Source organism: Coptis chinensis, chromosome 7 (genome assembly GCF_015680905.1).
Source record: "Coptis chinensis isolate HL-2020 chromosome 7, ASM1568090v1, whole genome shotgun sequence".
In the NCBI taxonomy this organism is placed as follows: Eukaryota; Viridiplantae; Streptophyta; class Magnoliopsida; order Ranunculales; family Ranunculaceae; genus Coptis; species Coptis chinensis.
Window position 1 is genome coordinate 89,679,777 of NC_141462.1, and position 27,846 is coordinate 89,707,622.

The 27,846-nt window shown below is 36.5% G+C and overlaps 2 protein-coding genes, 1 long non-coding RNA gene and 1 pseudogene across 3 annotated transcripts; 2 read left to right on the forward strand and 2 right to left on the reverse strand.

The window, feature by feature from the left end:
- Nucleotides 1-191: 191 nt before the first annotated feature.
- On the reverse strand, nucleotides 192-8,852 carry LOC147489823 (uncharacterized). Its single transcript, XR_015200961.1, has 13 exons — nucleotides 8,214-8,852; nucleotides 7,369-7,515; nucleotides 6,905-7,264; nucleotides 5,721-5,806; nucleotides 4,937-5,128; nucleotides 4,763-4,841; nucleotides 3,889-3,939; nucleotides 3,174-3,289; nucleotides 2,910-2,944; nucleotides 2,758-2,815; nucleotides 1,132-1,262; nucleotides 704-933; nucleotides 192-623 (listed from the first exon to the last, which is right to left on the reverse strand). It is a non-coding gene; the product is annotated as an uncharacterized LOC147489823 (long non-coding RNA).
- Nucleotides 8,853-9,621: 769 nt separating this feature from the next.
- On the reverse strand, nucleotides 9,622-16,676 carry LOC147489824 (LRR repeats and ubiquitin-like domain-containing protein At2g30105). The gene is made up of 10 exons (XM_086570444.1): nucleotides 16,476-16,676; nucleotides 16,291-16,385; nucleotides 16,031-16,198; nucleotides 15,064-15,174; nucleotides 14,853-14,953; nucleotides 13,809-13,946; nucleotides 12,902-12,950; nucleotides 12,714-12,779; nucleotides 10,102-10,221; nucleotides 9,622-10,010 (listed from the first exon to the last, which is right to left on the reverse strand). The coding sequence occupies exons 1-10, from the start codon at nucleotides 16,639-16,641 to the stop codon at nucleotides 9,900-9,902; spliced, it is 1,125 nt and encodes a 374-aa protein (XP_086426570.1). The 5' UTR covers nucleotides 16,642-16,676; the 3' UTR covers nucleotides 9,622-9,899.
- Nucleotides 16,677-18,607: 1,931 nt separating this feature from the next.
- LOC147489825 (uncharacterized protein At3g28850-like) lies at nucleotides 18,608-19,982 on the forward strand (annotated as a pseudogene).
- Nucleotides 19,983-24,249: 4,267 nt separating this feature from the next.
- LOC147489826 (uncharacterized) lies at nucleotides 24,250-24,933 on the forward strand. Its single transcript, XM_086574741.1, has one exon. It carries the CDS (start codon nucleotides 24,250-24,252, stop codon nucleotides 24,931-24,933), a length of 684 nt encoding a protein of 227 aa, XP_086430867.1.
- The last annotated feature ends 2,913 nt before the right edge of the window (nucleotides 24,934-27,846 follow it).

Genomic DNA, 27,846 nt, shown 5'->3' on the forward strand with positions numbered 1-27,846 from the left:
TATTTTGCAGTATCTCTTCATGGAGGTCTGAAAAATGCATGTGGTAGCTGGTTTGTACTTTGTAGGAAGGGGGGAAATGAAGATTTATGGTACGGCGTAATATGCTTCTAAGATTTATGGTACGGTGTAATATGATTAATATATGGTTCTTTTTTTCTGATTAGTAATCTATATACCATTGCGAATAGAGAATTAAGTACCCAAAACTTCATATAATGCATATATACATACAACATATTAACAATGTCTAATACAGATCTATGACCTTACTTCATAGTTTAGCTAAATATGTATAGTAGCTAATAGTTGAGTGCATTACATTTAGATTAAAAAACACACGTACAAAAGAAAAATGAGAAAATAGTAATAGCAAACAGAAGCACAGTCATCTCCACCAGTAGGTCTACCAAACTCCACCATAACCACCGATAACCCAGTAGTAGTCTCTCTCACGATGTCAAACCGGTGATCATATCCCTCGCGACCTTTGTTATCAATGTCATAGACGATCTCCACATCCTTCTTCAGCTTCTTCCTCAAGTACAGTCGTAGTTTAGCAGCGTCAATACTTCCACTCACAGTCACCAAGTTTTCCTTGTAATCAACCCAAATATTGTGAACACCTGTGGTAATTGGAAAAGTTATAAGTATGAACTGCATATATGAATGATTTAACTAAACTTAAAAATTCAATAATTTTGACCGTTAAACTTCGCAATGGTCTTCTGAATCTTTTCAGCACACCCCCCGCAATGAAAATCTATGCGTAAAACCAGTGTAGTCACATTAACCTACAACACAATCCACCAATGGGAAATGTATCAAGCTTTCTTAGCATGCCAAGGTATTTTAAAACTGGATTAGTTGTTCTTAGAAATTTTTCCCCGCGTATAACTGAATTATCATTCCCAGTCTCTATTTGCTATCCTGACTCTGCAAAATTGAAAATTAAAAACAAAAACTGGGCTCCATATAAAACAGTTCAAATTAGAAGGAAAACTATTGCACCAACTTAGATATCAAAGAATAAAACTAAGGGAATGGAAATCAAGTTAAACAGGAATATGAGGGTATTACAAAGCATGGTAAGATGAATAGGAAGCAAAGAGATTGCATGCAAGTTTTGTATACCTGTTAGACATCAATGATATGGTCAAAGTTTTGGATTCACCACTCCTCTTTGGTATAAACTCCAAGTTGTTAGAACAATAAGACCCGACGATAATGCGCTTCCATTGAGGATTTCACAACACTTGTGCCCACTGCATAGAGGTATGCACACATAAGATCTTCGCATGAAAGAAAAGGAACTATCTCAGTAACAGGTCGAAGACAGTTGTTGTAATGTATGATATCAACTATAATTCATAGCTACTGTAACAATCAAATTACTTAATTACTAAAAGAATACGTCATTGCAGATAATGCAACTAAAAGTCTAAAAAGTAGTCAATAAAGTAAAATTCTTTTATTATGAATCATAACACAACTTCTTTATACATGGTCCTCATACATACAACATAAATATTAATTAAACTAAGAGGAGATTCTCACTAAGAAAAGTGAGGATATCAATATTAAACAGGCAAATTCTTTTGAAGGTTATGTTAGCAGAGATAAGAGGAGATTCTGAGGAAGCTAAGCAAAGCGTAAAAAAAAAAAAAAAAAAAAAAAACTGTATCAAAGAAATAGGGACCACTTCAGTGCAACTACTCAGAAAAATCTTGAAACGAAACACACTATAATATAGAGTTATTTTAATTGATATGTTAGACTCACCAATTTATAAGGGGGGCACTTTATTTTTTAAATACACATCAAAGTCACAATGACATTGTCTAAAATATTTAATCGGTCTATATCACACAATGAGAAAGACAAATGTATAACAAAGAAAAACATACCGAATGATTGCTATGGTTATAGGAAGAGGCTCTCAAAAGTTTAACACGACTAAAATAGCTAAATAGTGTACCCCGCAACATAACAATTTGTGATAAGCAAGCCTCCATTAGTCAATGTACAACCGCTATCACTGGATTTATAGATAAAATTGAACTTTTCAATCAAATAAAAAAAAGTCAATAAACAATTAAAATCAATATCAACGGATTGAACTTTTGAAGGTCCTATTCACTTCATATCTTCTTGTGTGAATTGCTTGAGCAACTTTTTTCTAAGTAGGGGTATAAATCTGGGCTCCTTACCAATTTTTATAAGTTGACACACATTATTCAAGGTTGCTTCCCTGCTACATTCGATAGGCAAGGGATTGACTTGAAGAAGGAAGAGATCGAGAGGGCGTCAGGGAGACCCACGGAATTGGATGAGTCCCCATCCCATCTAAAACCCTTGAATCAGTGAATCCGGTGATAGAGACCTAGCCTACTTTATTTAAACAGCTAAGATAACGTCTCGTTTTCTATATATGCAAACAGAAAATTTCTATAATCGGTATGAATTTGAATGCATTTAGACAACAACTTATGTTGGGAAAATACCACGTACTCGGGACTTAAAAAAAAAGTAAAAGTTCTCAATAAACATAGAGGAAATATAATATTAACTCCTTTTGTCTATTCTACATGCATCATATTAACACCATGAGAATCATCAACCTTAACTAAAAAAATACATTGGAATGATAATTTTGGGAAGAAGAAAAATCATCCTTAGAATTGCATTATACGTTACAGAGACCATAACAGAATAAACCAAAAAAGAATGCAATCAATACAGAAAATGAAAACACTCAACTGAGATCAGAAGGGCTGTTTTGCATGCTATCATTCCATTTCAACAGTGTGTCCAGTGCCTATGATGAATTAAATTATTAAGAAAAACTCCCCACCTATAGTTTTATATTATCTCCAACTTTTACCATTTAACTTGAAGAAATTATATCATACCTACTCATTTCACATATGAAATCATCATGATCTGGCTAGTGGCTACACACCACAAATAACATAGTCAAATTTAAGTTTCATATGAATAATATTGAATGGTCTCTTCTACAATATAAAACCTATCATTAACAATCGTATGTATGTACCAACACAGTATTACAACCATTACCAAATTTAAGTGTAAAAGTAATACTAAGATTAATGTTTAGAACCTCAAATGCCTTCCAAATGTTTTGCTCTTGTTTTTCCTAATAGCCAACTTACAATTTCTATCAAAACATTAGTTGTTGCTGCTTTACTTGGTTTACAACGCTTCATTTGTCACCAACCGGATCTTCATGGACATAAAATCACCTCAGTAGCAGCTCAAGCCTCGCCTCCTGCATCAAATAAGATGGTCAACTTCCAATTATCAAGTATTATAATGTATAATGGACATGGAAGTCTATTTCGAAATGGCCACAAATTAAACGAATGCAAGATGATTTATAAATTTAATGAGATTCCATGTTATAACTTTACAGAACCCAAATGGGGAAAAAAAACATTACCCAGAGATTTAGAAAAGGCACCTACTAACAACATCAAGCAAGTCAATGTATATCCTATTCATTCTCAAGTCTCAACACACTCTATTTTCCATATTATCTCTCTATTTTACCAGCACTCCACCTCCTAACTACCCATATATTAAAGAACCCCATCATTATTTCATCAAATTTATACCAGATTGATACTACATGCCATTATCATCTTCATGAAGCTAACCATATAGTCGCAATTATTTTCAATACTGCCTTGCCATTTAACTTAGCTATTTAGGTGTGTTAGTATTTTTAAATTTATATGGACCAAGTAAACATTTTATGCACTCGTTAGTTTGTGTTATTATTTAAAGAAAACCATCTGATGAGTGCCAAGAAGTTAATCTAGAATTAAATATCGACGGAAGCAATGTGCAGAAACAGTAAGGCCTTACCTTGGCAAGGAAGAAAGTTTACCCACTGTTTGTTGATTGCGGATATAAAATCTGCCAAATAACCATAATAGTTTGAATACAATAACATCAAAAAATATCAAAGGAAGGCTAATATGTTATCTAAGGTCACACTTAAGCACTCATTTATAGCCATGAGTACTTTTACTGCACTCATGTAGTACCGAAGTTTATAAGGTACCTCGAACATAATGTCTGAGATTGATATAAACTTGAAAGATAAGCCATTTGGAGGGAAAACAGTTGTTTTAGGAGGTGAGTTCAGGCAAACGCTTCCAGTTATAGAAAAAGGCTCAAGAGAAGCTATTGTGTCAACTTCAATAAACAGAACCTATTTACGGCGTCACTTAAAGGTTTTTTGTCTTTCGATAAACATGCGTTTGAGTAGAACAGACTCTATATCAGCAAGTATCCAATCCGATGTAAAATTTAACAATTAAATATTAGTTATTGGTGAAGAAAAACTGCCAAGTCTATCACTATGCGAAGGTGAAGAACCAACGTGGATATCTAACAGTTATTTAATGTATATGAATAATGCATGGTTTATTTGTGGGGTGTTCGGTACCTCCTGGTCTTAATACTTCTAATGGAATTGCTCTTGATCACTAACCGATGTATCCGCCGATAATGTTGAAACTCAATAACATGAGTTAACCACTTCAACACAACAGTTCACCTTCCACTATCTCCAAACCATATGGGTGGTGCAGTGGACTCATCCCATTATATTGTGTTTAATATTTTACATATATACCAAAAAAAATCAAATAATAATAATAATAAAATGATAGGATTAACTTAACACATTTTAATTACATGGGGTCAATGTCTATCATAGGTTTAAAAAGCTAACCTGATTCATTTGCATTGAATGAGAACGACAATTCAGAATCTTCAATCTTCCTTTGGCAAATTGGTTATACTTGGAAAATCTGTCATCCATAAGAAAAGCTTAAAATCACAAAGATGAAAAGAGATGCTGATAGGATCTTAAAGCTTTTCCCAAAGTGGGGATTCATAGTATTACCTTTGTAGTACGAACATTGTCTATGGCTGGCTAGAGATCATTGAAAATATGATTCTACACACCCAATTAAAGAGCAATCTTACTGTGAGCTTAACATCCCTGACTTGAGTGAGAATGCTCAGTCTCCACTGATTAACAGGACCCTTGTAAATTAGATCTAATTGAGTGTTAATAGTAGGCTCGTCAAAGAAACTGAACCAAATAATAAATTAGAGTATGAGGTTAGTTTATTAAACCCATTTACAACACATTAGAAACAAAATGCTAAAATCATACAAAGTTCTAGGGCTGACTTAACTACAACTCATAACCACTTAACAATTGATATCTCATTTCACTAACCAATATACATAGTCTATCATTTCTTTATGGTTGTTCAAGGACTTATAAGATTGAGAATTATTTGAAACATCCCAGTATTCCCTGATAAAGAAGTTCCTGATGAGTACGCAATTACAAAATCCTTTGATTGATAATTTATATGACTTTTTGGGTTTTCCAAGTTGTTATTATTGTTTAAAAGGTTTCTGGATGGATAAGTTGTTAGTAATGAAAATGCAACCATTTCATTCCGTATAGGCATATATGCGCACCTTAACGATCCTTTTGCAAATGTTTATGATTGCTTTTCATTTTTTCTTTAAGTAGATAACAATTGTTGGTTGCTAATTGGCAAGAAAGAACAAAAAGAAGAAGAAAAAAATGAAAGAAAATATATTATTGAAAAAACTATGTAGAGAGTAATCAATCAAATTATATATAAATTAAGAAAACTCGGGCTTACTGGTTCGAGGAGAAATCCTTGATGTCACTCTTTCTATGGATCAGACCGCATTTTGAGCTGATACATACTGAAAGAAGTTACAGGACCTGCATTATTTGAAGGGAGAAATTGCCACCCGGCTTTTAGAATCAGTAGAATGGATAACCCAAAAAGAAAAATGTAAACACTGCACTGCCTATTGCTAAAGCAGGTATACCAAAACTAACACACAACCATAATGGAATGAAAAGCATGGTCTGTCATAACCGTTTCATAATTCAAATCAAGCTTAATTGTTAACTGGAAAAAAAATTATGACATTGGTTACTCCAACACTTGTTAAACATCCCATATTAACTCCTTTTGATACGTTTTTTTTTATGCCAATAAAAGCTAGTAGCATTGACAGCCTATAGCTTTCAATTTCATCTACCTTTAAGGTTACATACTTACATGTACTCAAAGTTCAAAACGTCGGCAGATAAGCCAATTACAACAATTTGATGAAACGGGGAATTCAAATAAATTTGACAGCAGATAAGTAAAACAGATTAAACTTTGAGAAACGGATGGTGAACCATTTTTCTACATATAATACTTCTAAATCATCAAGTTGATCATGTCAACTGTAGCATGAGGATAAAAACTTTCAAATCCCACTTTCAATGAACCAAGAATAAGAAAATCAACGATACATTACCAACATGAAACTTTATCAGTAAACAATCATTTAAAAAAAACATAACACAATTACCAAATTGAATAATTAGAAAAATTGAAGTAAAAAAGCAAAAAAGATACATACTCATGATAAGACAAAATTAATGAATAAAATGTTTATGCTTAAGTTAAGAACTAAGGTAAGATACCACCACTGAAAAAATAACCCCTTTTACCAAAAAAATGAAAATTAGCATTTAAAACATGAAAACTCTTGAAGACATCTATATTTAGCATGAAATGATGTTTGAAAAACATAACTCGTCATCATCAAGGAAAGAGGACTCACTCTAAAGTCTCAATAAAACTCAGTTGCCATTTCTATTTTTGCTTGATATTAGATTGGATATGAACTATAGTTCATGAACCACTTTGGTGATGTTTCGAACATTGAGTTTCCAAGCAAACAATGGGTTCTTATTCACTTTACTATTCTTCTAGCTTATATATACGTCAACAAAAGAAAAATTAAAATTCTATCTTACTTTTGTATGTGGGGAATTATGCACATTCCATATATCTTGTACTCCTCAAGCAACTAATGTAGCTTAAGACTTCTGGCACTTATTGAATAATAGGCTCCTTGACCTGTCACGATGATAAAAAGGGAACAAAATAATTAGTAATCAGAGCTGCTGAATATAGCTAAATATCAAATACTTGCATAATACGAATATTATAGTTTAGCTCCACTTTGAGTATATAGTGCTTGCTTCCTGAATCGCTTATCATGGGAAGGATGACTACATATAGTAGTGTCCCCATCATTATATATAATCAGTGTTCCTTCCATTTGCCCGACCACTCTCATTTCCTTGTGCAATGCTCTCTCGTGAAGTAATAGGCTGCAAAAAATAGTGATTCTAAGTACGTCATATAGTACATGTTTAACTGGAGGGCTCTCTTATTCACTATCATAATGTAAACTAAAAAGAGACAATGAACTAACCTCAAGCCTGCTCACAGGTGTATTTCCCTGCTCCCTCATCCTTCCCACAATTTGCTCACTTCTCATCAGATCTCCCTTTGGTGCGAGTAAGATCACAACCAATTGAGTGGAGCCCACCACAGGTAGATGTATCTCTATGATTGGCACCTGTTTAGAGGGTGTAAAAATCTATTACTTTAAACAATCTTTAAAGAATGGATAAGAACCATAGCTTCCTGAATAACACTTCATCATACTACATACAAAGAAAAATAATAAAGAGATGGGATAATATATTAAAATGAAGTAGGAAGTTACTAACGTCATAAGCATTAAGTTCGCAAAAGGAAAACAACCTAACTACCAACATCCCGTATATGCTATTCAAAAAAGAAAAAAGAAAAAAAAACACATCCCATATCTGTCGTGTACTCTGATTTTAAGACTAACAGAACCCTTAGAACAAAACCTCCATAGCCTTCCAAACTCAAAAAACTAAAACTATACATCTTCCACAACATACGAAAATTGAGAAAGCATAACAAAACTTTAACAAATCCAAAAGTGACATGTTGGTTTATAAAAAATCAAATAAGTGAAGAACTGCAACAGTCCATTAAGATTTACTAAATAAACTTCTTGCTTGGAAAAGATACATACAATAATGTCTACTTCCACAGACAAAGGAACACAAAATGATCAAACATTTTCTACAAAATAAGCAAGCTAGAATGAGTGGGCTGAGCTTATTGACAGAAAATACACAAACTCAAATCATATCATAGCAAAAACATATACGTATTTCAATAATACACAAAATCAATGTTCAAATATTGCTATATAAGTAAGACAAAAGCAATACCAACCTCTTGTTCCTTGGAATTTTTTCATGCTCCACCTTTGCTTAGGTATCATTTATCCTTAAAGAAAGCCCATGTATCATATCATGTTCATGATCTTTGAGGTTAACCAAGGACCCGAGAGAAAAAAATCAGATCAATAGAACTGAAAACCCATGAAATTAAAATCAGCAACATGGCTCATGCATTCACATATAAACGAAGATGAAAACTCCAAAAATAATTTACAGCGCCAGTGGCGGCTAAGCATGGGCTTAATAGCTTGGGCAGGCCGCTTTAAAGGTGTTTAGATATATGTCAACAGAATATTACAAAGAATAAATAGTCATTTAACAAAACAATCAATTTATAAGAACAGTCTGTAACAAAGTTGTAAAAGACAGAAGAGCAATAATGCCAATCTAAAGGTGTTGAGAGAGGTTAGCTTATACAATTTATTATGCACATATGTTCCAAACTAAAAAAAAATAACAGCTATATCATAAGCTCTTGCAGACGCAGTTGCTGGTGAATATGAACAAAGCCATATTCTCAGCAAACCATTTTCCCCACAGAAAATTAGCAAACTAAAAAAAAGTCAGAGCACCAAAGTTGGCAAGACACAATTTCAAGCCTAAAAAAGCAGCAAAGCAGGAAACCATTTTCCCCACAATAAATTAGCTAACTAAAAAAAAGCAACAGAGCGGCGAAGTTGTAAAGAGAAAATTTCAAGAAGAAAAAAGTGGCAAAGTAGGAAACCTCCAAAGAAGCGTATGAGTAGCCAAATCGTCTGGTTCTGAGGGATTGGCACTTGATTGGAGGAGTGAACCATGAACTAAATCCTTGATTCCAGTAGACTTGCTTCAAGGAGCTTCTGATTGATGATCTTTTATTTCTTTCAATGGCAAAGTTGGCTAATTTGAAACTCTTGTTCTAATGGCAAGTTTGGGTTTTGTTATCAGCGAGAAAAGAAATTTGCATACAGAAGATAAATACATACGTTTGAGAAGAAATTTGGGGTTTTATCTAAATCTAACGGCTTCAAGGCTTGAGTGGCTGAGCAAAAGACGTGTTTCATTCTGGTAGGATCGAACAGACGGAATCACAGCCGGAAGGCTTAGAAGGCTAAAACCAACAGATGTTAAAAAGTAATAAGAGGGTATGACGGTGGAAGGCTAGCTCGTTAAAGCCTCTATGTCCTAGCGGCTAAAAGCAGGCTCAACAGCGCGGGCACGCCCCTTTAAAGGGTTTTAGATAAGAAGAGAGCTGCTATTGTTTTCAAATAGTCATCTCAATGACTTCGATGTTTTATTGGCATGTCATATTGGGGTTTTAAGCAATTATTGGTTATGCATTCCCTCTTCCTTGTGTCTACAACAATACCATTATAATGATTATCGGAAAAAAAAACAACAATACCATCATAAGAAAAGAATTGGTAGGAAATGTACATCTTGCAACAATGCTTCAATTATTTTTGTCACCATAACATCTCAGTTTTCATGGAGATCTATCTGTTTTAAAAAATGTACGTCATTTGACAAACATACTTACAGAACCACAGATGTACAGATGATTATTTACCCACTGGTTGGGAGAGAACACCCTGAAAGAATCTATGTGTATATCTAGGATCATAAACCTTCTCTAAGACTTTGCATAGATCATAATCACTTGGGAAAATGGGAACCGGCTACATTACAAGAGAAACCTTTACTCTTTATCTGCACCTTCGTCAAATCCTTCAGAGCATCCAATACTGAAATCCAGCTGCTTCTGAAGCTTGGAACGTCTTCGTTCATCAAAATCTTCCCATCCTTCAAACTATTTTCCAGATAATACTATGATCAAACTCTAAAAATGTATTACAGTTTCATACAGTATTCATGTAAGAATAGATAATAAACATTGCTACCTGACGAAGAAGATCCATTGTGATTTCTGTGTTATGCAGATCCAATGTCGATAGCTTTAAACAAAGCTTGAAAAGTGTAGAGGGCAATGACTTTAGGCCATTGTTTCTAAGATACAAAGCCTACATAAACAATGGAACTATTATTTACAGGTAACATGGTAAACACAGAAGTAACAGAAAACAGTCTATCCTATTCAAAGACAACTTTGGCTCAAATCATGATTGAACAGGCAGCAAAAAGTCAGTGCTATGTATGACCCTTCGAATCAACCTCTGTGGGCAACATTATTATAATTATAATTAATATTATTATTATTATGTTGAAATTTAAATATATTAAATTCTCTGACAAGTTGACTCTCAAGATAGATCTCGAGATATGGCAACGTCTTATGGTCAATCTCAAGATAAGTGGCAACAGCTACAGTGACCTCAGGATGGTGGGATATGTGATAACCTCTATGACTACTTTCTCATCACATAGAATATCTATTTTTTTGAAACAAAAAATCGCCGTTTTACCTGAAATATGTCTTGACCTCTAATTGACTTGAGATACACATGCTATATTTGTTGTCATATTTAGGTTTATGCTAAATTGTAGAATATTTGTTAGCATAACAGTAAAGGATGAGCTTGCAGACTTTACGGAAAGATAAAGGAGGTTCTCGGAGAGCTACGAGGACATAATAGTAAACAAATAGACACAACTTATATCCTCAAACAAGCAAAGACTCGTTATCATTTCTGTCTCTTGCTTGGTTGTTAGAGCAATTGTAAATCCTTTAAGTTACGCATCAGAAAATTAGGCATAAAGAGACATTCTACCAAATTCAAGCAGCAAAAGGCCGCAAAACGCAATGTATAAGCACCGACCAGCTGCTAGAATCACCAACTGAGAAGATATAACAAATGACTGAATGATAAATCAAAAATTATTTGAAGATACGTGACCTAAACAAACAAATCACCAACTGAGAAGATATAACAAACGACTGAGTGAGAACTTTAATATTATATGAAGACATGTGACCTACAGACAAAATCTTTATCAAGACAATCTTTATCATTGAACTTGCAAGGGTTCAGAGGCTTCGTCCTACACATTTATCCTTTGAATTTGAATACATATTCTCCGACTAGCTTCCGTATTGAATTCACATGTTCTCATCAATGTTTCCAACCCAACATAGGCAACTACGAATATAACCAGTTTAAGCTAGACCATTTTTTTTTTTTTTTTTTCGCTTTGTTCTTGGTTATTCTATGATTTTGATCCCAACAAGCTAGGTTTCTTTTAAATTTTAAGCCAGATCAGGTCATAAGATGGCTTAATTCCAATGAGTTTGGACAAGAGATCTTGACCTCTCAAACATTCCTACACAATTAACGAAAGGAAAGAGGGGTGGAACACATTTGAGGAGCTAACTATGTTCCCGATACCGACAGCAGCTTCCAAGGGTTTAATTCATTGCAGAAATAAATTCTTCCATGGTATCCCACCTTTTAGTAGGCAGTTGCAGGAGATAGCAGTATCCAAGGGAATCTCTCACCACACTTGAGTACAATTTTGGTGGAGAAAATTTATTTCGGATAAGTCTCCAGGAAAGGTCTTGAAGGCGGTGAAAATTCCCTTTAATAGTCCTATCTGATGAACATTTTCCACTGAAAACTGGCTTGACCAGGGAAGAAAATTCCCTTCTAGAATCAAATACACAAAAGCTCTGGGTAACAGATACATCATAGAGGTAAAATTACAGCTTAGAAATCTCAGTTTAAAGCATCACATTCTAATATTTTCCAGATACTGTACAGAAACCATTTCAAGTTATGTTATAAGCTCACATCTCTATTATAACCTGTAAAACTTTCAATATGGCAAACCGAGTTTTTGATAAGGTAGGATCAACTAAACTAAGGATTGGTCCATGGTTTCAACTTTCAAGTGTTACTGAACTATGGAATCCTATGCCATTAGGAGAAAAAAAAGAAATCAAACTTCGTTTCTGCCTATATAATGGAATTCGAGATTGTGTGCATAATACCATAAACCAAATCTATGTCTGATCAGTTCATTTCTTTTCTTTTTTTTTTGCTCGGTAGTTCATTTCTTTTCTTACTAACTCCACCCATAACTATTTTACCTCTTTTCCTTTTTCAGTTATCATCCTTCACATGCACTCCTTCAGATAAAGTATCATTAACTGAAGAATAAGAAGGTTGGCCGCGATAACCTACTAGACGAAGAGGGATAGCACACCAATCCTTTTTAAACCAAGAAATTATAATTGGTCACTCAAAACATTTTAACTCCTAAAGCTTCCAGGCGTTTTTTTTTTCATCCATCACTGCAAATCTCAAACGTTTTTCAACTCCTTATCACACTCCATAAGAAGCTCATACTTTCTTTTCCCTTCATTTAGAGAGCATGATTACCTCTTTTCACATAAAATCCATTTCCACAATATAAGATAGTAGTACCATAGTTAAAGGAAGATAAAACCATATGCCTTTAGTAACTGAAAAAGGAAAACATTAAAGGGAACTCTACACTTCCAGTGTGCCCATGCATTCGCAGGATATTTTTGCAGAGAGAGAGAGAGATGATGCACCTTAAGATTGCATAAACTTCCAAAAGTCTCCGGCAAGTCCTCCAATAGATTTGATGAGAAATCGATCTGCACCACAACAAAATCATGCAAAATGTATTAAATAGTGATGCTGATGCCTTTTCTAGTCCAAAGTTAGACTTTATATTGATGCTGCATATAAATCATGAAGAATGTGACCAGAACACCACCTCAATAAGAGAACTGCAGTTCCCTATACATGGAGGCACAGCAGTTATTCTGCAAGCAAAAACAAGCATGTCAAATCAAAGGAAGGAAAGCAATGGGCATCCCAGAAAATGGACAGATCCAAACTTTTAGTCATATTATTCAATAATTGTCTCTTGCTTTGCACCATTGTACAAAAACAAGGTTATTACCAAACTATTTGAAAACCAGTTAAATTCATGCAATTGCACCGAGAAAGGCTTCCTTTAAATCAAGACTGCAGTGCAGAATTGGTAGGAAATCAAATAGATACTAAGTCATCACTGTTGGTAGCATGCACATTACAAACAACAAGCGTATGCATATGCTCATTGCACAAACAATCAGATTGACAACAATCAAAGGATAAAATGGTTTTTATATTTACCTGTTGAAGTAGTATATAATATTTGAGCATTTACACTTGTAGAATTTTATAGCCATTTCAATGTTAGTTTGCCGCTACAAATGCTGTAACATTTACAACATTTGTAGACATTGATTTCTATTTAGTTTGATTTTCCTATTTTGAATTTTCACGATTGTGCAATTGTAGTTGCTACTTTGATATTTGAATAAGTGGCTGGTTCAAGTGGAGCCATTTTTGTTCAAGTGGTCTAGTTGTATGATATGAAACTCTCTTAGTAGATTTTCCAGGAGAAAAAATAGAAAATGGCATCATTTATTGAGGAGGCCACTAATAAGGAAAAAGGTGAATGAAAACCGTTTTAAGACAAGTGGACATTCATGAGGGAGGGACGGGAGGTCAGCTCAAACGGCTAGCTTACCCTAGCCACATTACAAAGCAGAATAGATAGCTGAAAAGGAATTACAAAACAAAGAATCCACTTTAAGCATATATGCTAAACAGGTAAGAGCGTTAAACACAACCTGTTGTTGTTGGCTTTCAAGAGTTGGAGTCGAGTCAAAAGTCCTATTTCAACTGGCAGGCTTGTGAGCTTGTTGTTCGCAACATCAAGTTCCCTCAAAGAAGTCAAATAACCAATTGAAGATGGCATTGCTGTTAAACTGAGAAAATGTATACAATGCCTCAGTAAATGTGCAGATAAATGCTTTCCTTTACAAACGGTCTTCCATAAATGTAATCAGGTACTAGGATGTGCGATGTTTTGCACGATCAACCATACGTTCTCAGAAATATAGTATAAAAAATAAATGTTTAAATGGAAAGTCCCTGAGACAATACATACAATTTTTGCTCACTGAAAAAAAAATCGTATTTACAGTTCAAGAGTGCTAATTCTGGATGATAACGACTAATATGGCAGAACATGGCAATCTATGAAACGCACATAACCTTCCAGTAATTTGTAATATGCATTATCTAAGTCAAATGCATAAGAGCTTGAAGCACCAAGCCTCCAAGAGGCTTAAAGGCCGAGGCTCATAGGCGTGGAGGATTAAGCCTCCAAATTCCAAAAGCGCTCTCAAAAATTCCAGAAACATAGGTATAAACAAGAAGTATGAACTACAACATGTCAACAAACCTTGTGAATAAAAGAATATAAACAAACTAAGAACTTAAATATGAGATACAGCAAGTCATTTGAACAAAGGCACTAATATCCACTTACAACCTTTAAGCCTCTTGCACTACCTGCAAGGCTGCAAACTATATCCTCAGTGTCATCTTTGATGAGAGGCTCTGAAGCGATCCTCAAGGGCAAGCCTAACTGTGATTTCTAAAGCACTTAACTAGATCAAGCTATCTATATCATTTGCCATTGATGGTCAGAGATGGTTGATCTACTTGCTATTACATTATTTAGAGTGTCTATATCGTTGATCTCTTTTTTGATAGTGACAATATTTTCATTATTTCGCGTTTTAGCCACAATAGACTATCCATACTTTTCTCAATATCAGGAAGAGCAAACCAAAGCCAATTACCAACATTGAAAACATATCGCTTACTAGTTTTGGCTTAGAGACAGAACCCTTAGAGACTTAAGCGCGGTTACACCCTGCCAACTAAGGCTTTCATCGGCTATATCATTTGCATTCAGCAAAAGCTTCTGCAAAGGGATCGAGCACACAACAAATCAATAATAGAGTTGCTACGAATTCTGTAAGAAAACAGCTCAACGCTAAAATAGAGAAACAATTATATGGCTAGCAAGATTACCTGGAGCGAACTCAAGGATCCAATTTTAGCGTGTACCTCCTGAATAGAGTTTTTGCTAATATCCAATAACCTCACAGATGACCCACAAGCCCAGACTTCATCAGGTATGACCTTCCAAGTTCAATAAACAATAAAAAAATGACTGAATAAGACATGGAGGTGCGCAACAGTGCAACCATATTTCTTTTTCTTTTTTGATCAGTAAAGAATAGTTTATATATATATATCGAAAAGAAAAAGGATGAGATATCCTATAGTGCAAGCTACAAAACACTAAGAAAAAAACATATTTCAATTTAAACCTTTTATTTTTCTGGAATATAAACAGTGCAATCATAAAACAAGAACCTCTCACTAAGTATATTTCCAAAAGTATACCAAATTCTTCATACAAGAATTGCTGACTACCAACTCTTAAATAAATCTTTCACTGCTCATATCAATATTTATGCACAATGCCTATAGCACACTCTGAGCCCTCATCAAAGATATACCCCTGTGTGTATCTTAGAGATTAGAGTTTAAAATATAACCGCTCATTGAGCAGCGAGCACTGTCGGCACAAAATTTCCAATAGCAAATCTCTATCCCCTGAAAAATTCTTTCAAAACAACCACACTAATAAACTCTTTTTTTTTCATGGATCCTAAATTCCTAATACAAAATTTCAAATTTGATTTGAAGGCTTTATTAGCTAGTAAACATAAGATTGCATAGTAAGTCTTGATTGATTTGTCAAACGTTGTTGTGGGTGAGGGTGTATGTTCATGCCCTTATGTCTTGTATACATATATATTAACGCAATCTGAATTCATGATGCCAAATTCAGTCAAGTATATGTCTTGCTAGTATATTCTATTTAAACTTGCACGTTAATACGACAATCATTGCTTCTTATTCTTAATTTACTACAAATTCTCCTACAAATTTGAATAAATATAGGAATGAGGCAAAAGCATATAGATACCTTCAATTGAGAATCTGATAAAGCAATAACCCCGGTAAGCTTCCACCGTTCCGTTCGTGTTTTATCAACATTCACTACAACTTTATCTTGCACGGCGCGATCACCATCTACCAATGCCGGCCTTCTCCAATTAGACAGTGTAGATTTCTCTTTAGTAATAAACCCATCCTATTTATTCAATGCAAAATTCACAGCATTCAACTCAAATCCCAAAATCAAGATAAAGAAACATAAAAATGAAGTATAATTACTAAAAGTACCCCTTGATGTAAACCCTGAGAAGCCATGAGCATGAGTTTTGCTCCATTTCTAATATCTGAACCAGTCAACACCATTGTGTCCATCAAAACTTTTCCTGTTACAGTTACACAAGAAAAAAATTCCCTTAAAACTCATTTTGCAAAGAGAGAGAAAGATAAGGAGGAGGGGGCGGGGGCAGGGGTACCTTTAAAGATGAGTTTTTGGCCTCTAGGAAGGACATTAGTGAGAGGTTGAAGAAGAGTTTTGAGGTCTTTGATTGTTGAGTTTGAGGACAGAGATATTGGGATTGATCTTCCACTGAACTTCACATGAACAGTCATCATTTCAGAAGCTGCTGATGATGCTTCCATTTTTTTTGTTTGCTGCTGTTTCAACTTTCTAGGCCAAGTCAATAGTTAAAGTGTTAAAGTGTTAAAGTGTTAAACTGTTAAACCCAACATGTACTAAATTCAAAGCCCATGGGCCCTAATCACTGCGGGCCGAAGGCATGAGGGGGACCAACTAGCCATTCACATGGGTCGCAAACATGTGGGTGACAAAGATGGATTTCTAATGAGCAGTGTTCTAAAAAACGCTAGGCGGTAGTCGGGGGTGGTGGGAGGCGCTAGTGCTTCTAGGCTGAAGCGATCTTTCAGGCGAATAAAGCGGAAAGCCGTTTTTCCCCAATATATATAGTAATATACACATATTACAAGAAATAAAGAAAATCATTTACCATAATTCAAAAAATAAACACAAACAAAAATACTTATTACAAAAATGTATAATAGTTTAAGAATATTAACTTCATATAAAAACATACTCTTTATTTACAATGACATAATTTACATTAGACTTAAGTATTTTAAACTCATTTAAATCTTAAGCCTACACGGCCTTTATTTTTCGACATTTAATCATTAAAAAAAAAAAAAAAAAAAAAAACAAACTTGGACCGCCTAGAGGCGCTTTAGCCCGCCTAGTCGGTTCACCGATTTTTAACGATTAGGGCCTGGCGAAGTCGGGTTGAGGCACCCCTTAGCCTTTAGAACCGCTGCCCAAGCTGACCGCTGATTTTAGACCGATTTTTTTGTCTTAATGAGTAGGGTGTCAAAATGGCCCTCAAACCCCTTAGCCCGCCGCCTGCCCGACCCGCCCATGGGCCCAAAAGCCCTCAAAATGGGCCCTCACATTAGTGGGGGGCCGACCCGACCCTCAAGCCTTTGAGGGGGAGGGTAAGGGCCTAGACTTTGAAACTTAAGCCCTACGCCCTCATTAGGCCCTCAACATTTATTACATATATTTTAATAAAAAATTTACAATATATTTCATTTTAACATTAATATCTTAAAAATCACTTAAAAAACGTTTATCTATTAAGTTTGTCAACTTTATAATTTCATTATAATATTTTATGAAATGAATTTAATTGATCTTAATTGACTAATACAATTTTAACAAGTTTTTTAGTAGTTTGAAAAGTTTAATTGTGAAGTCGATTCGATTTTATCATTTTTAACTAATGTTTAAATTTATTTTGTAAATCAAATGTATAACATAAGTATCCCAAGGCATCACGTTTGGCTTCCAGGCGGGCCTTTGAGCCCTACCGAGGGTTGTTGGCGGTAAGCGTTTCGAGATTTAAGCATTGGCCCGACCCGACCCGGCCCTCGAAGTAAATGAGGATAGGGCTGGCCCGGCCCTCAAAGCATGAGAGCTTCATTGTTTGAGGGCCGGGCCATCCCGGCCCGGCCCATTTGACACCACTACTAATGAGTGAAGTTTCTGTACTGATGTGCGTTTCTTTCCACATTTCTTAACTAACTTCCATCATTTTCAAATGTAGCTTTTCAGAACAACTTTGTCCATTTGCAAGTAGCACTTCTTGCGAGTGCATCTTAACCAACGAATCCGTCTTTGTGGACATACATAATTGATGTCACTTGGAATCTATTAGTCATCAAAGAAAGTGGTCTTGGAGGTTGGAGCCTTGGACAGTTGACTCTATAGGCGCGTTCTTATCAGTTTGTTTTACTTTTTTTATAGGCTCCAGCTACCCTGAGTATATTCTTGATGAGGGTCCGTGGACATGAGAGGACGGACGTTGTATTTCTAGACTGGATCACACGGTCGCGCCCTCGTCCCTATGAGGACATCCTCGAAAATGAATGAAGGTGAAAAGAGAGAACCCATGAACAAATGCTCAATTTCATTGACTTTAGAGTCCAGATTTTATGTCTGCTACTCGTTAATTAGTCTTCACCGGGTCAGAAAGAAGAAAACGTACAAGTATTCCATCATAATCACACTATAATTAATTCCAACTTAATTTATAGAATATAATTAGCTGTGAAGAACTTGCTAAAAAAAAATTTCCATATCTAATCATACGATTAAATTACAATTTAACAGAGATTTGGTGTGGCCAGTGGGTATTACCTAATCTTCCATCTTCATTAATCTACTTTCCAAATCTTTGCTGTCCCTAAAACCAAGAACACGCATAGGGATGTACTGATTTCAAGCCACAAAATATCCATGTCAAAAACATTCACCCCCTCAAACTTCAGATAGATAGTCAAAAAACAAAAGTCACTTGAGTATGTACCATGTAGTACAAGCAATCGAAATTTCGTCGATTATCGGATCTAAGAAGTAGGACTTGGGTAGACTACAAAGAGGATGTGGGTAACTTTTTGGACAGCAAAGACAGCTGACCACAAAAGGAAATCTGCTTAACCTTTCTTCATTTGCCCTCTACTTAATTAAAAAGCAATCAATACCTTCTTAACCATCTTAACTAATCCCTCGACTCTTTTTATCTATCCAACCCCACACACTCACAAGTCACAAAAAATTTGCAGCACCATCTCATATAACTCTTTCTAAATGTGGTCACCAAGGCTGAGCAAATCAACAGGTCGGATTCACACCACCACTAGACCTACAAATTTTTCTTGTTCATCATTCAAAGACATTCAATCACTCTGCAAAGAAGAACCTGAAACTCCCAAAAAGCCATCCATCTTCCACCGAGTCCGGGTCGCAACTTCCATATTACGAAACTGGACCCACCCAACAACAACCAAACCCGACCCATCAACTCAAAAAATCGGCATCGTGATCTACTTCACTAGTCTCCGAATTGTACGCAAGACATTCGAAGATTGCAAAACAGTCCGATCAATTCTACGCAGCTTTCGAGTCAAAATAGACGAACGAGATCTGTCAATGGATTTAGGCTTTTTAAAAGAGCTCGAGGGTATTATAGGAAAGAAGGAAAAACTTTCGCTGCCTAGAGTGTTCATCGGGGTCGATACATTGGTGGGGCCGAGGAAATAAGAGGCCTTCATGAAAACGGGGAGTTGAAGAAAATAGTGGATGGATTACCGGTTGATGAAATTGGGGTGTGTGATAATTGTGGTGGGTATACATTTTTGCTATGTGACCAATGTGATGGGAGTCATAAATTGTTTATGGAAAAAGGTGGTGGGTTTAGAAGTTGTTTTGTTTGTAATGAGAATGGTCTGATTCGATGTCCGTCTTGTTCTTCTTCTGTTGTCAGTTGAATGAGAGAGAGAGAGAGAGAGAGAGAGAGCGGTCTTGTAAGGAGTGTTTTTTTATTCAGTCATTTTTTTAAGGAATTTTTCTTTGTTGAGTAAAATGTTATTTTCCTGTAAATACAAAATATTGACCGAGGAATTCGCTTCTATTTGAGCAGCTTAGTCAATTTTCGTGATTTTCTAGAAAAAAAAACATCCTAATAATATGTTTCCGTTCACTAGATTACTAGAATGTCTCATTTATCAGTGATATGCGTCAAAATGAACATATTGGTCATTTTATATTTTTCTTTATATTGAAGTTCTAATAAATTTCATTAAGCTCAAAATGAAATTTTGCATATGTCAAAATGAACATATGCAAAACATTGAGGAGTGAGGATAGGTACAAAGAAAACCATGAGCTACTGTCCTACAGCACGTAAGCATAAGCTCCAGGACTATTTGTTACTACTGGGGAGGAATTGAAACAAAATACTGAAAAGAGTGTCAAGTCTGGACACTGAACGTCCCTGACACCATTTTGGATGATTGAACTGGACAACAAGAACACTAGCACGCAACATGTCAACAAGCTCAAAGGTAGAGACTAGAGACACAGAGATCATTCCGTCCGAAACGTTGGAAAAGTCCGGGTTTCTAGTTTGGCCCATGGACCACGAATCTTCAGAACCTTCGTACGTTCAAGAGGAGAAGAAAGAAAGAGAAGTTCACTTGACTGGAGCCCCAACCCTCGATAGAAGAAGAATAGAGAGTAAAGTAGCTAACAAATGGCCGACCTACCACAAGTCATAGTGGAGATTCTATCTAGGGTACCTGCGAAATCACTTATAAGATTCAGGTGCGTTTGTAAGCCATGGTGTACGTAGTCTAACAGTATGATCCTAGTTTTATCAAAATGCACCTTAATAGAGCTTAGATAGAGACGACGGTAATATCTTAGCTACTATGATCGACCACTTTAGGAAAGAGATGGATTTTTCATGGCAATACGAGAATGAAAGCACAATTCATTGAAGGAAGGGGTTGTTTTGGCGTTCTCAGACGTACATCTATTGTCTAGAGGGTAATTCATTTGAAAAAGCAGTTATAATTAAAGACCAATTTGGTGAATCTCGATATAGTTATGGTTCAAGATTGTTGGGTTCTTGGTAATGGAGTTATATGTTTAGTTAAGGAGAATCAAGTTTGCTTGCTGAACCCTTAATACCAGAGAATACAAGATTGTGGCATTCGAAGAAAGTGTTCGTTTTGAAAGTGATTCAGTTTATAGCTTTGGTTATGACCCTAGGAAAGATGATTACAAGTTGGTCGAGGTTATAGACTCCAAGGATTGTGAGTCTCAAATCAGTGTTTACTCCCTAAGAGATGTATCATGCTCTTTGATTTTTAGTATCCCGTATAGAATTTTGAATAGAAAGTTGTTGGGAATATATTTGGATGGAGCTTTTTATTGGGTTGCTCGTCACAAGTGTAGTCCTCTCGAAGTAATCGTCTCTTATGATATTAGTAACCATGTGACTCGAGATATTTCACGACCTGATATTGTCGGTAGAGATGTTGTTAATGAGGACTATAATACCAACTTAAGTGTGATGGAAGGGACTCGTGGCGCAAACTGTTTTTCATTAAAAAGGGAGACATGTATCAGATGTATGATCCATGGCCAACTTCCCATGACTGTTTTGAGATCAATGCCGTTGTATTTTACACATAATGCCGAAGTTCTAATCAACAATGACAATTTTTTTTTTTTTTTTTTTTTTTTTTTTTTTGAAACGGTGATGGGTTGAGGCAAAGCCCTACCTATTGATTAAACTTCAACAAAGTTTCCTCCCGTGATATGAGTTACCACTCCTTGACCATTTATACTATCCAAAACATACATCTGACTGCATTTTCCAACTGAAATGGAATATTACTGTTACATACCTGACTAAGGGTATGATTGTTAGAGGGAGAAAGTTCAGTACAACAACACTAGGCTCTAAGCCTTACAATCATGAAAAGCCTAACAATCATGAAAAAAAAATCACTCATGAACATAACCCACTCGGGTATACACACAAAATTAACTACATAGAAACATCTGACGACTCCCACCAAACAAAAGTTTATCCCTTAAGACCGGATTATCATTCCTTAGATGTTTATGCCTTAGATGTTTATGGCGCATTCTCAAAATTATAGAAAAATGTCCCACATTCACAACAAACATATGTTAGACCAAGAGTACAGGGTCGCTCCTGTGTTTCAAAGGGCCCAATACAAAGTCTGAAAAATTGGGCTTTTGTCTGGGTTTCTAACACTGTTTCAAAGGACCCAATGCAAAGTCTGAAAAATTGGGCTTTTGTCTGGGTTTCTAACACTATAGTGGACTTTTAAGAGCTTGCTTTTAAGGGCCAATTTTTCCAGGTTTTGAGAGAAAATGTGTTACACACTTACATCTGTGTAAAATCAGCGTCACTCTTATTTGTTTCCTCCAGTACAAAGATTCTATGTTAATTTGAACATATATGGTGTAATTTTCTTGATAGTGTGTGGACCCTCATAAATGGTCTGCATGGAACTATCTGATCCTCCTATTCTGGGGCTTCGTTGGACCAATTGTGTGTAGTGAGACTTCCAGCTCGATGGAATGCTCAGCAGCATAGCGTCTCTGTGGGCCAGCTGGGCATGTCCTCTGAACATGGCACCTACACTAGACCCTTTATATTTGCAGGCTTAGCCCGGGTTCGTAGCCAGGGCACAATATGGCATGTGGGCCAAGCCTCATTGTAAGCCCGAAATCAGGTGAAAACAAAGCCCAACCAGATCTCACAAAATTCGGAGGTTTTGACTCTATTCAATGTACCTAAACACTAGGGATAAAGATTCATATCCATAGATTCTCTAGTTTTTTGGGTGGTTACATATTGAAGAGTTTTTCAGCAACAAAACTACATTGAAAGCTCTATACTCCGTAGACTTTCAGAGACTTGATCCCTCTAGGGTATGTAGGCAGCCACCGAACTAAAAAGTGGTTCAGTCTCAAACATCCAAACAAACCATCCCATTACTATCATTATCATTCAATTGTGTGTGTCATTCTATGAGTTGTGATAGATATTCAGAAAGTAGATTTTTAAGAGTGTTTAGGTAGATCTGTTTTTCTTCAGTTTTTCCCCCGACATCTTTTGGCGTCGTCTGTGGGGATCAAACCCACAACCAAGTTCTTCTCTTTTATTGAATATCACGATCAATGGCTGTTGGTAGATCCAAAAGAAATCAAAAGTTGGCTGACACCAGTTAGGCTCCAGAAATTGCACAAAACCTTCCTCCTAATGTTAAAATATCACAACACACAGTTGTTGACGAGGTTCATACTCAGCATCAGCATGCACATCAGATTCCCCCACAGAATATGGATGCTCAGCATGAAGAGGAAGATTTGGTGGAGAACCTACGAATTACTGTTCTAGCAGGGGAACAAGATGCAACTAGGGATACTCGAGTCGTCACACATAGAGACGGATTTGCATTTACTAGGGCAAGACCTTCGATGCTGCCTCAGCGTCTGCAACAATGCCTTGGGCCTAGGTCGGGTGCTATTTCCACCCAATCTGGGCCATCCATATTGCCTAGGCGTTTGCAAGGCCGCCTTGGGCCTGAATCGAGCCCTCAGGATCTGATCCACAATGCTCACCCATCTTATGAAGAAACTTTAATGTCTATGATGCTCAGGCTGACCAGAGAAAATGATTTGCTTAGGAGAAATTACTACAAAAGGCCTATGGAAGAAAACTCTCAGTAGGAATCTTCCGTACCAAGGGAGAGCAGGTCTCCAAAGAGGAGACATCATCCAAGGAGCCATGCCTCCACTGCACCCAAAACCACATAATTCCAATTGTGGAGCGTTTAGGTGGTGCTGAAGCTATACTAGAACGGGTTCGTTGCCCACAGCGTTACCGAAGCAGATCAGTATCAAGACGTTCCTAGTACTCCAAGCAACGTTCAATGTCAGTTTCTGGATATTCCTTTTCGGATCAAATTGATCTAGAGCGTGGCATACAACGCTCTCATAATCATGTACCACAGAGAGGACAATGCAAACTAGCTAGAGGTAACAGAAGATTTGATCGTAGTCCTGGAGGTTCAGATTCCTCGGAATCCGGATACAATGGTTCGAGGAACACTTGCCGGAGGACTAATGGAGGTTATCAGAGAGCTGGAGATAGAAGAGGTAGACAACAGTGGGCCAAAAGCCACAAAACCGGAGCCCTCCATAATTATGTGGGTGATTGCGCTCGAACCAGAGAGCTAAACCCACGCAGGGCTGAAGCAAATTTCAGGTGATATAGGCACGACTCTGTTGAGCTAGGCTAGAGCCCTGAAAGGAAAAATTGTACCCACAAAGTCGGCACAAACAATGTCACTATGCTAGAAAATAAAGACAACTTGAATGAGCAGCGAATCCAAGAACTCATTAGAAATGCCTTGGATACCAAAGCTACCCAGGAAGATAAGCAACATAAACTGGCAATCAAAGGACCTGAAGAATCTCCTTTTATAGATGAAATCAGAGATTACATTTCCCCTGGTTCTTTCAAACAACCTTCAGTTCCAACCTACGATGATGTAGATGGTTGTCCAGATGAGCACTTGATGAAGTACAGATCATCTATGACTCTTTTTAACAACAATGATGTGTTGATGTGCATAGTGTTCCAAGCTACCCTTAGCGGAGAAGCTTTCACATGGTTTAACAAGCTCCGTCCTCATTCAATCCATACATTTCCGCAACTCCCTGACAAATTTTCAAAACATTATCGCTACAACAACAGGAAGACCATAAAAAGTTATGGAACTCTTTTCAACCTCCACATGGAGAAAGGAGAAAACATTCGAGACCTTGTCAGAAAACTCAGGGTGCTGCTCAAGAAGGTCAATAATGTCCCAGATGACGTCGTTGCGCAAGCTTTCAAAAATGCTCTTCCTTTTGATAAGTCTGGTCTGTACAACTCACTGACTTTGAAGCCTCCAGAAATGGTTCAGGATTTGCTGGTGCGAGCAGATAGGTATGCTACTGTTGAAGAAGATTTAAAATTTCGGAAACTTTAACATCACTGGGGGCGACCTCAGCAAAACTCTAAGGCTAGTTAACTGTATATGTCAAAGGTGTACGTCATTCTAGCCAGTACAAGACAATTACTTTACCTTATTCCTCAGAGTCATCTAGTGACATTGAATTATCTTTAGAGGTTCAAAACAAGAGTGTCTACCTCAACATGCTCAATTTCTAAGGGTTAAAGTCTAATAAGCTACTTTTGTCATTGATTTCAATTGTGATCCAATAAAGAAATCCATCAAAATAAGTCTACAACTCACAGTTTACTTTGTTCTAGTAGATTGTATCTCTAGCTATAGCGAATTACAGGCAGAGATCTAGTCAATCTCGACTTCTCAAATCATCTGCAACATACCGTTGGGCTGGATATCACACAGCATACTGCCGAGCTAGATTTCTCATTAGACTTCTAAATTTCCCATACAAAGGGAACATTTAAGGTTTGATCCAAATCAAGGGTCAATATCTCTTCAGCATCGTATCAATTACAATGTTGTTAGTTCACCACAATTCTGGGGGCGTCAACAGTGCATCAGTCGCAACAATGCAAACCAATCCAAGCAAATGGAGAAGCCAGTTTAAGGCCCCTAATGAAGAGATCAACCTCAATACAGTTTAATCTGGGGGCATGCAGGAACATATCGGAACCATAATATTTTTGATATACCATTCCAGCATATCAAAACCTATGATGGGGGCGTCAAAGCCTCAACACTTGCAACAATTAATTCAGGAAAGTCTAGGCTAATTGATATGGATTATCAGCCATAGTTGAATTGAACTACTATCTGAAGTATTTCTGAGCTTTTGAAAATTCACAAGGTTTTCACTGCAACACCGAAGTTTGTGCAAAGCAAAGCTAATGTTGAGCTTAGATAATCATTCTTACATGCTCAGTCTTTGAACCTAAACCCAGGTTCAAGTGCTCAGCGCGCATGGTCAAGTTAGAATCAGTGAACTACCTCCTACTTGCTACTATAAAATTCAGGTTCAAGCGCTTAGCGCGCCTGGTTAAAATGGGACTGGTGGCTAATCCCCTCCCATTTATTATGCAATCCAAGTTTTACTACTCAATACGCTTGGTCAGGTTTAATGTGGTAATCAAACTCCCCCTGTAAAAATCCAGGTTCCAATGTTTAGCATGCCTGGTCAAGTAAGGAGCCTCACCTTTCTTGTTATAATCCAAGTTCAAGTGCTCATCGTGCTTCGTTGAGTTTGGTGTTCTTCTAACTCAAATTCTATAATCCAGGTGAATGGCATTGACCCTCTGGCTTGGTACAGACTTGAGCGATCCTCCTGTTTGTGAAAACCCTCTACATCGGGGGGGCGTGATGATGAGGCAAGTGCCAGTCGTCGGGCTTGAAAAATGTCGTCTAACTAAAGTATCGGGTCCAGGTATATGGCTTTGACCCTCTTGCCTGGCTTTGGCGTGAAACACAAATCCCCGAAGTTCAAAAAGCCAAAGTACTGAAGAATGTACCTTGGTCCGGTAAATGGCGTTGACCCCTCGGCTAAGTCCTATTTGTGAAGTGGGTAACTCCGAACTTTTAGGACTTTAAAAACCCAAGTGCTTGATGCAACCTATCCCCTTGGAGGCGCCGCCAAGTTTGGATAGAGAACATCGCTTAGTACGGTTGTATGACATTGACCCTCTAAACTGAAGACAATAGTATAGAATTATACTCTGTGCATTAATGTCATTTTTGAGCTTCACAACAAAAAAAACTCAGCCCAACTACGCTTCACGCTAACTGGGATAATATTTTCCAAAAATGTTTATGATAACACCTTCAAGGGTTCAACTATATAGACTTATTTTATCTTAGCATTCTTACAAAACTGCTCAGTCCGATTACACTTCAATCGATCGGGTTATTCTTTAGCTACAGTTCACTGTCATACAATATGTATAATATGAGTATGACAACATGCTCAGCCCGGTTGCATCATTCAACCGAGTTATTCTGTAAACAGAACTTGCCGAACCTCGATTTGTTGTCGATTTTTATTTAACACTACATGCGAATGATATCCACTTGCAGTATTGGGGGGCGATAGTATATTACTTCATTAATATTCATGTCGTGCATTTTATATATTACTTTGCTAATATACATGCCATACTTTACAAGTTCTATTCTACTATCAAAGCCACTATTGAAAAAAATTCATTTCACAAAAGTCTATGGCTTTGCACTACTGAGAATATCATAGTACTTCAAAATAAAGTGCAAGAGTTATCACAATATCTGAGTTATAGCCAGTAGATACATAGTGAGAAAGCGAGATGTAAAGTTAGTCCCTAACATGCTCCATGAGCTGGTGCACCTCCTCAGCTAAATGCCAATACTCTAGCACAACACAACATGTATGCTCCTTACTTAGATGACGGTCACACTCCACAATTTGTACAATATTTTGGGACTCACTGAGCCTATCAGTTAAAGTAGTCAGCTCTAAATTTTTAGACATTTATCTCATCATGGGTGGCTAATCTCTCTAAGTTGTCGAGCTCTATAACAACCCCAATTTTTAAACAACATAAATTAAATTATTTGATTGAAAATAACTATTATATTATGAAGTCTAGCTTATTCTAGAATTAGTTTAGCTATTGTTGATTTTCAAAAAAAAAAAAAGTTAATGTTTTTACTTGAATTGTTTGTTAGAACTTATGTGGGTATTTTATAATCATTTTGGGCTTGAAAACATTGTTAAAATGTACCCATTCATATAGGTATGGACCTTGGGTGTTTTTAGACCCATTGGAGGCCCATAGGTTACCTTAAACAGACTTAAAACATGGAATAAATAAGAGCTGCGAATTTTCTCTGTAAAAATATGATTATTCAAAATCAAAACCCTAGCCTCCAATAAAAAGAAGGGGAAGAAGAAGAAAAGAGAAA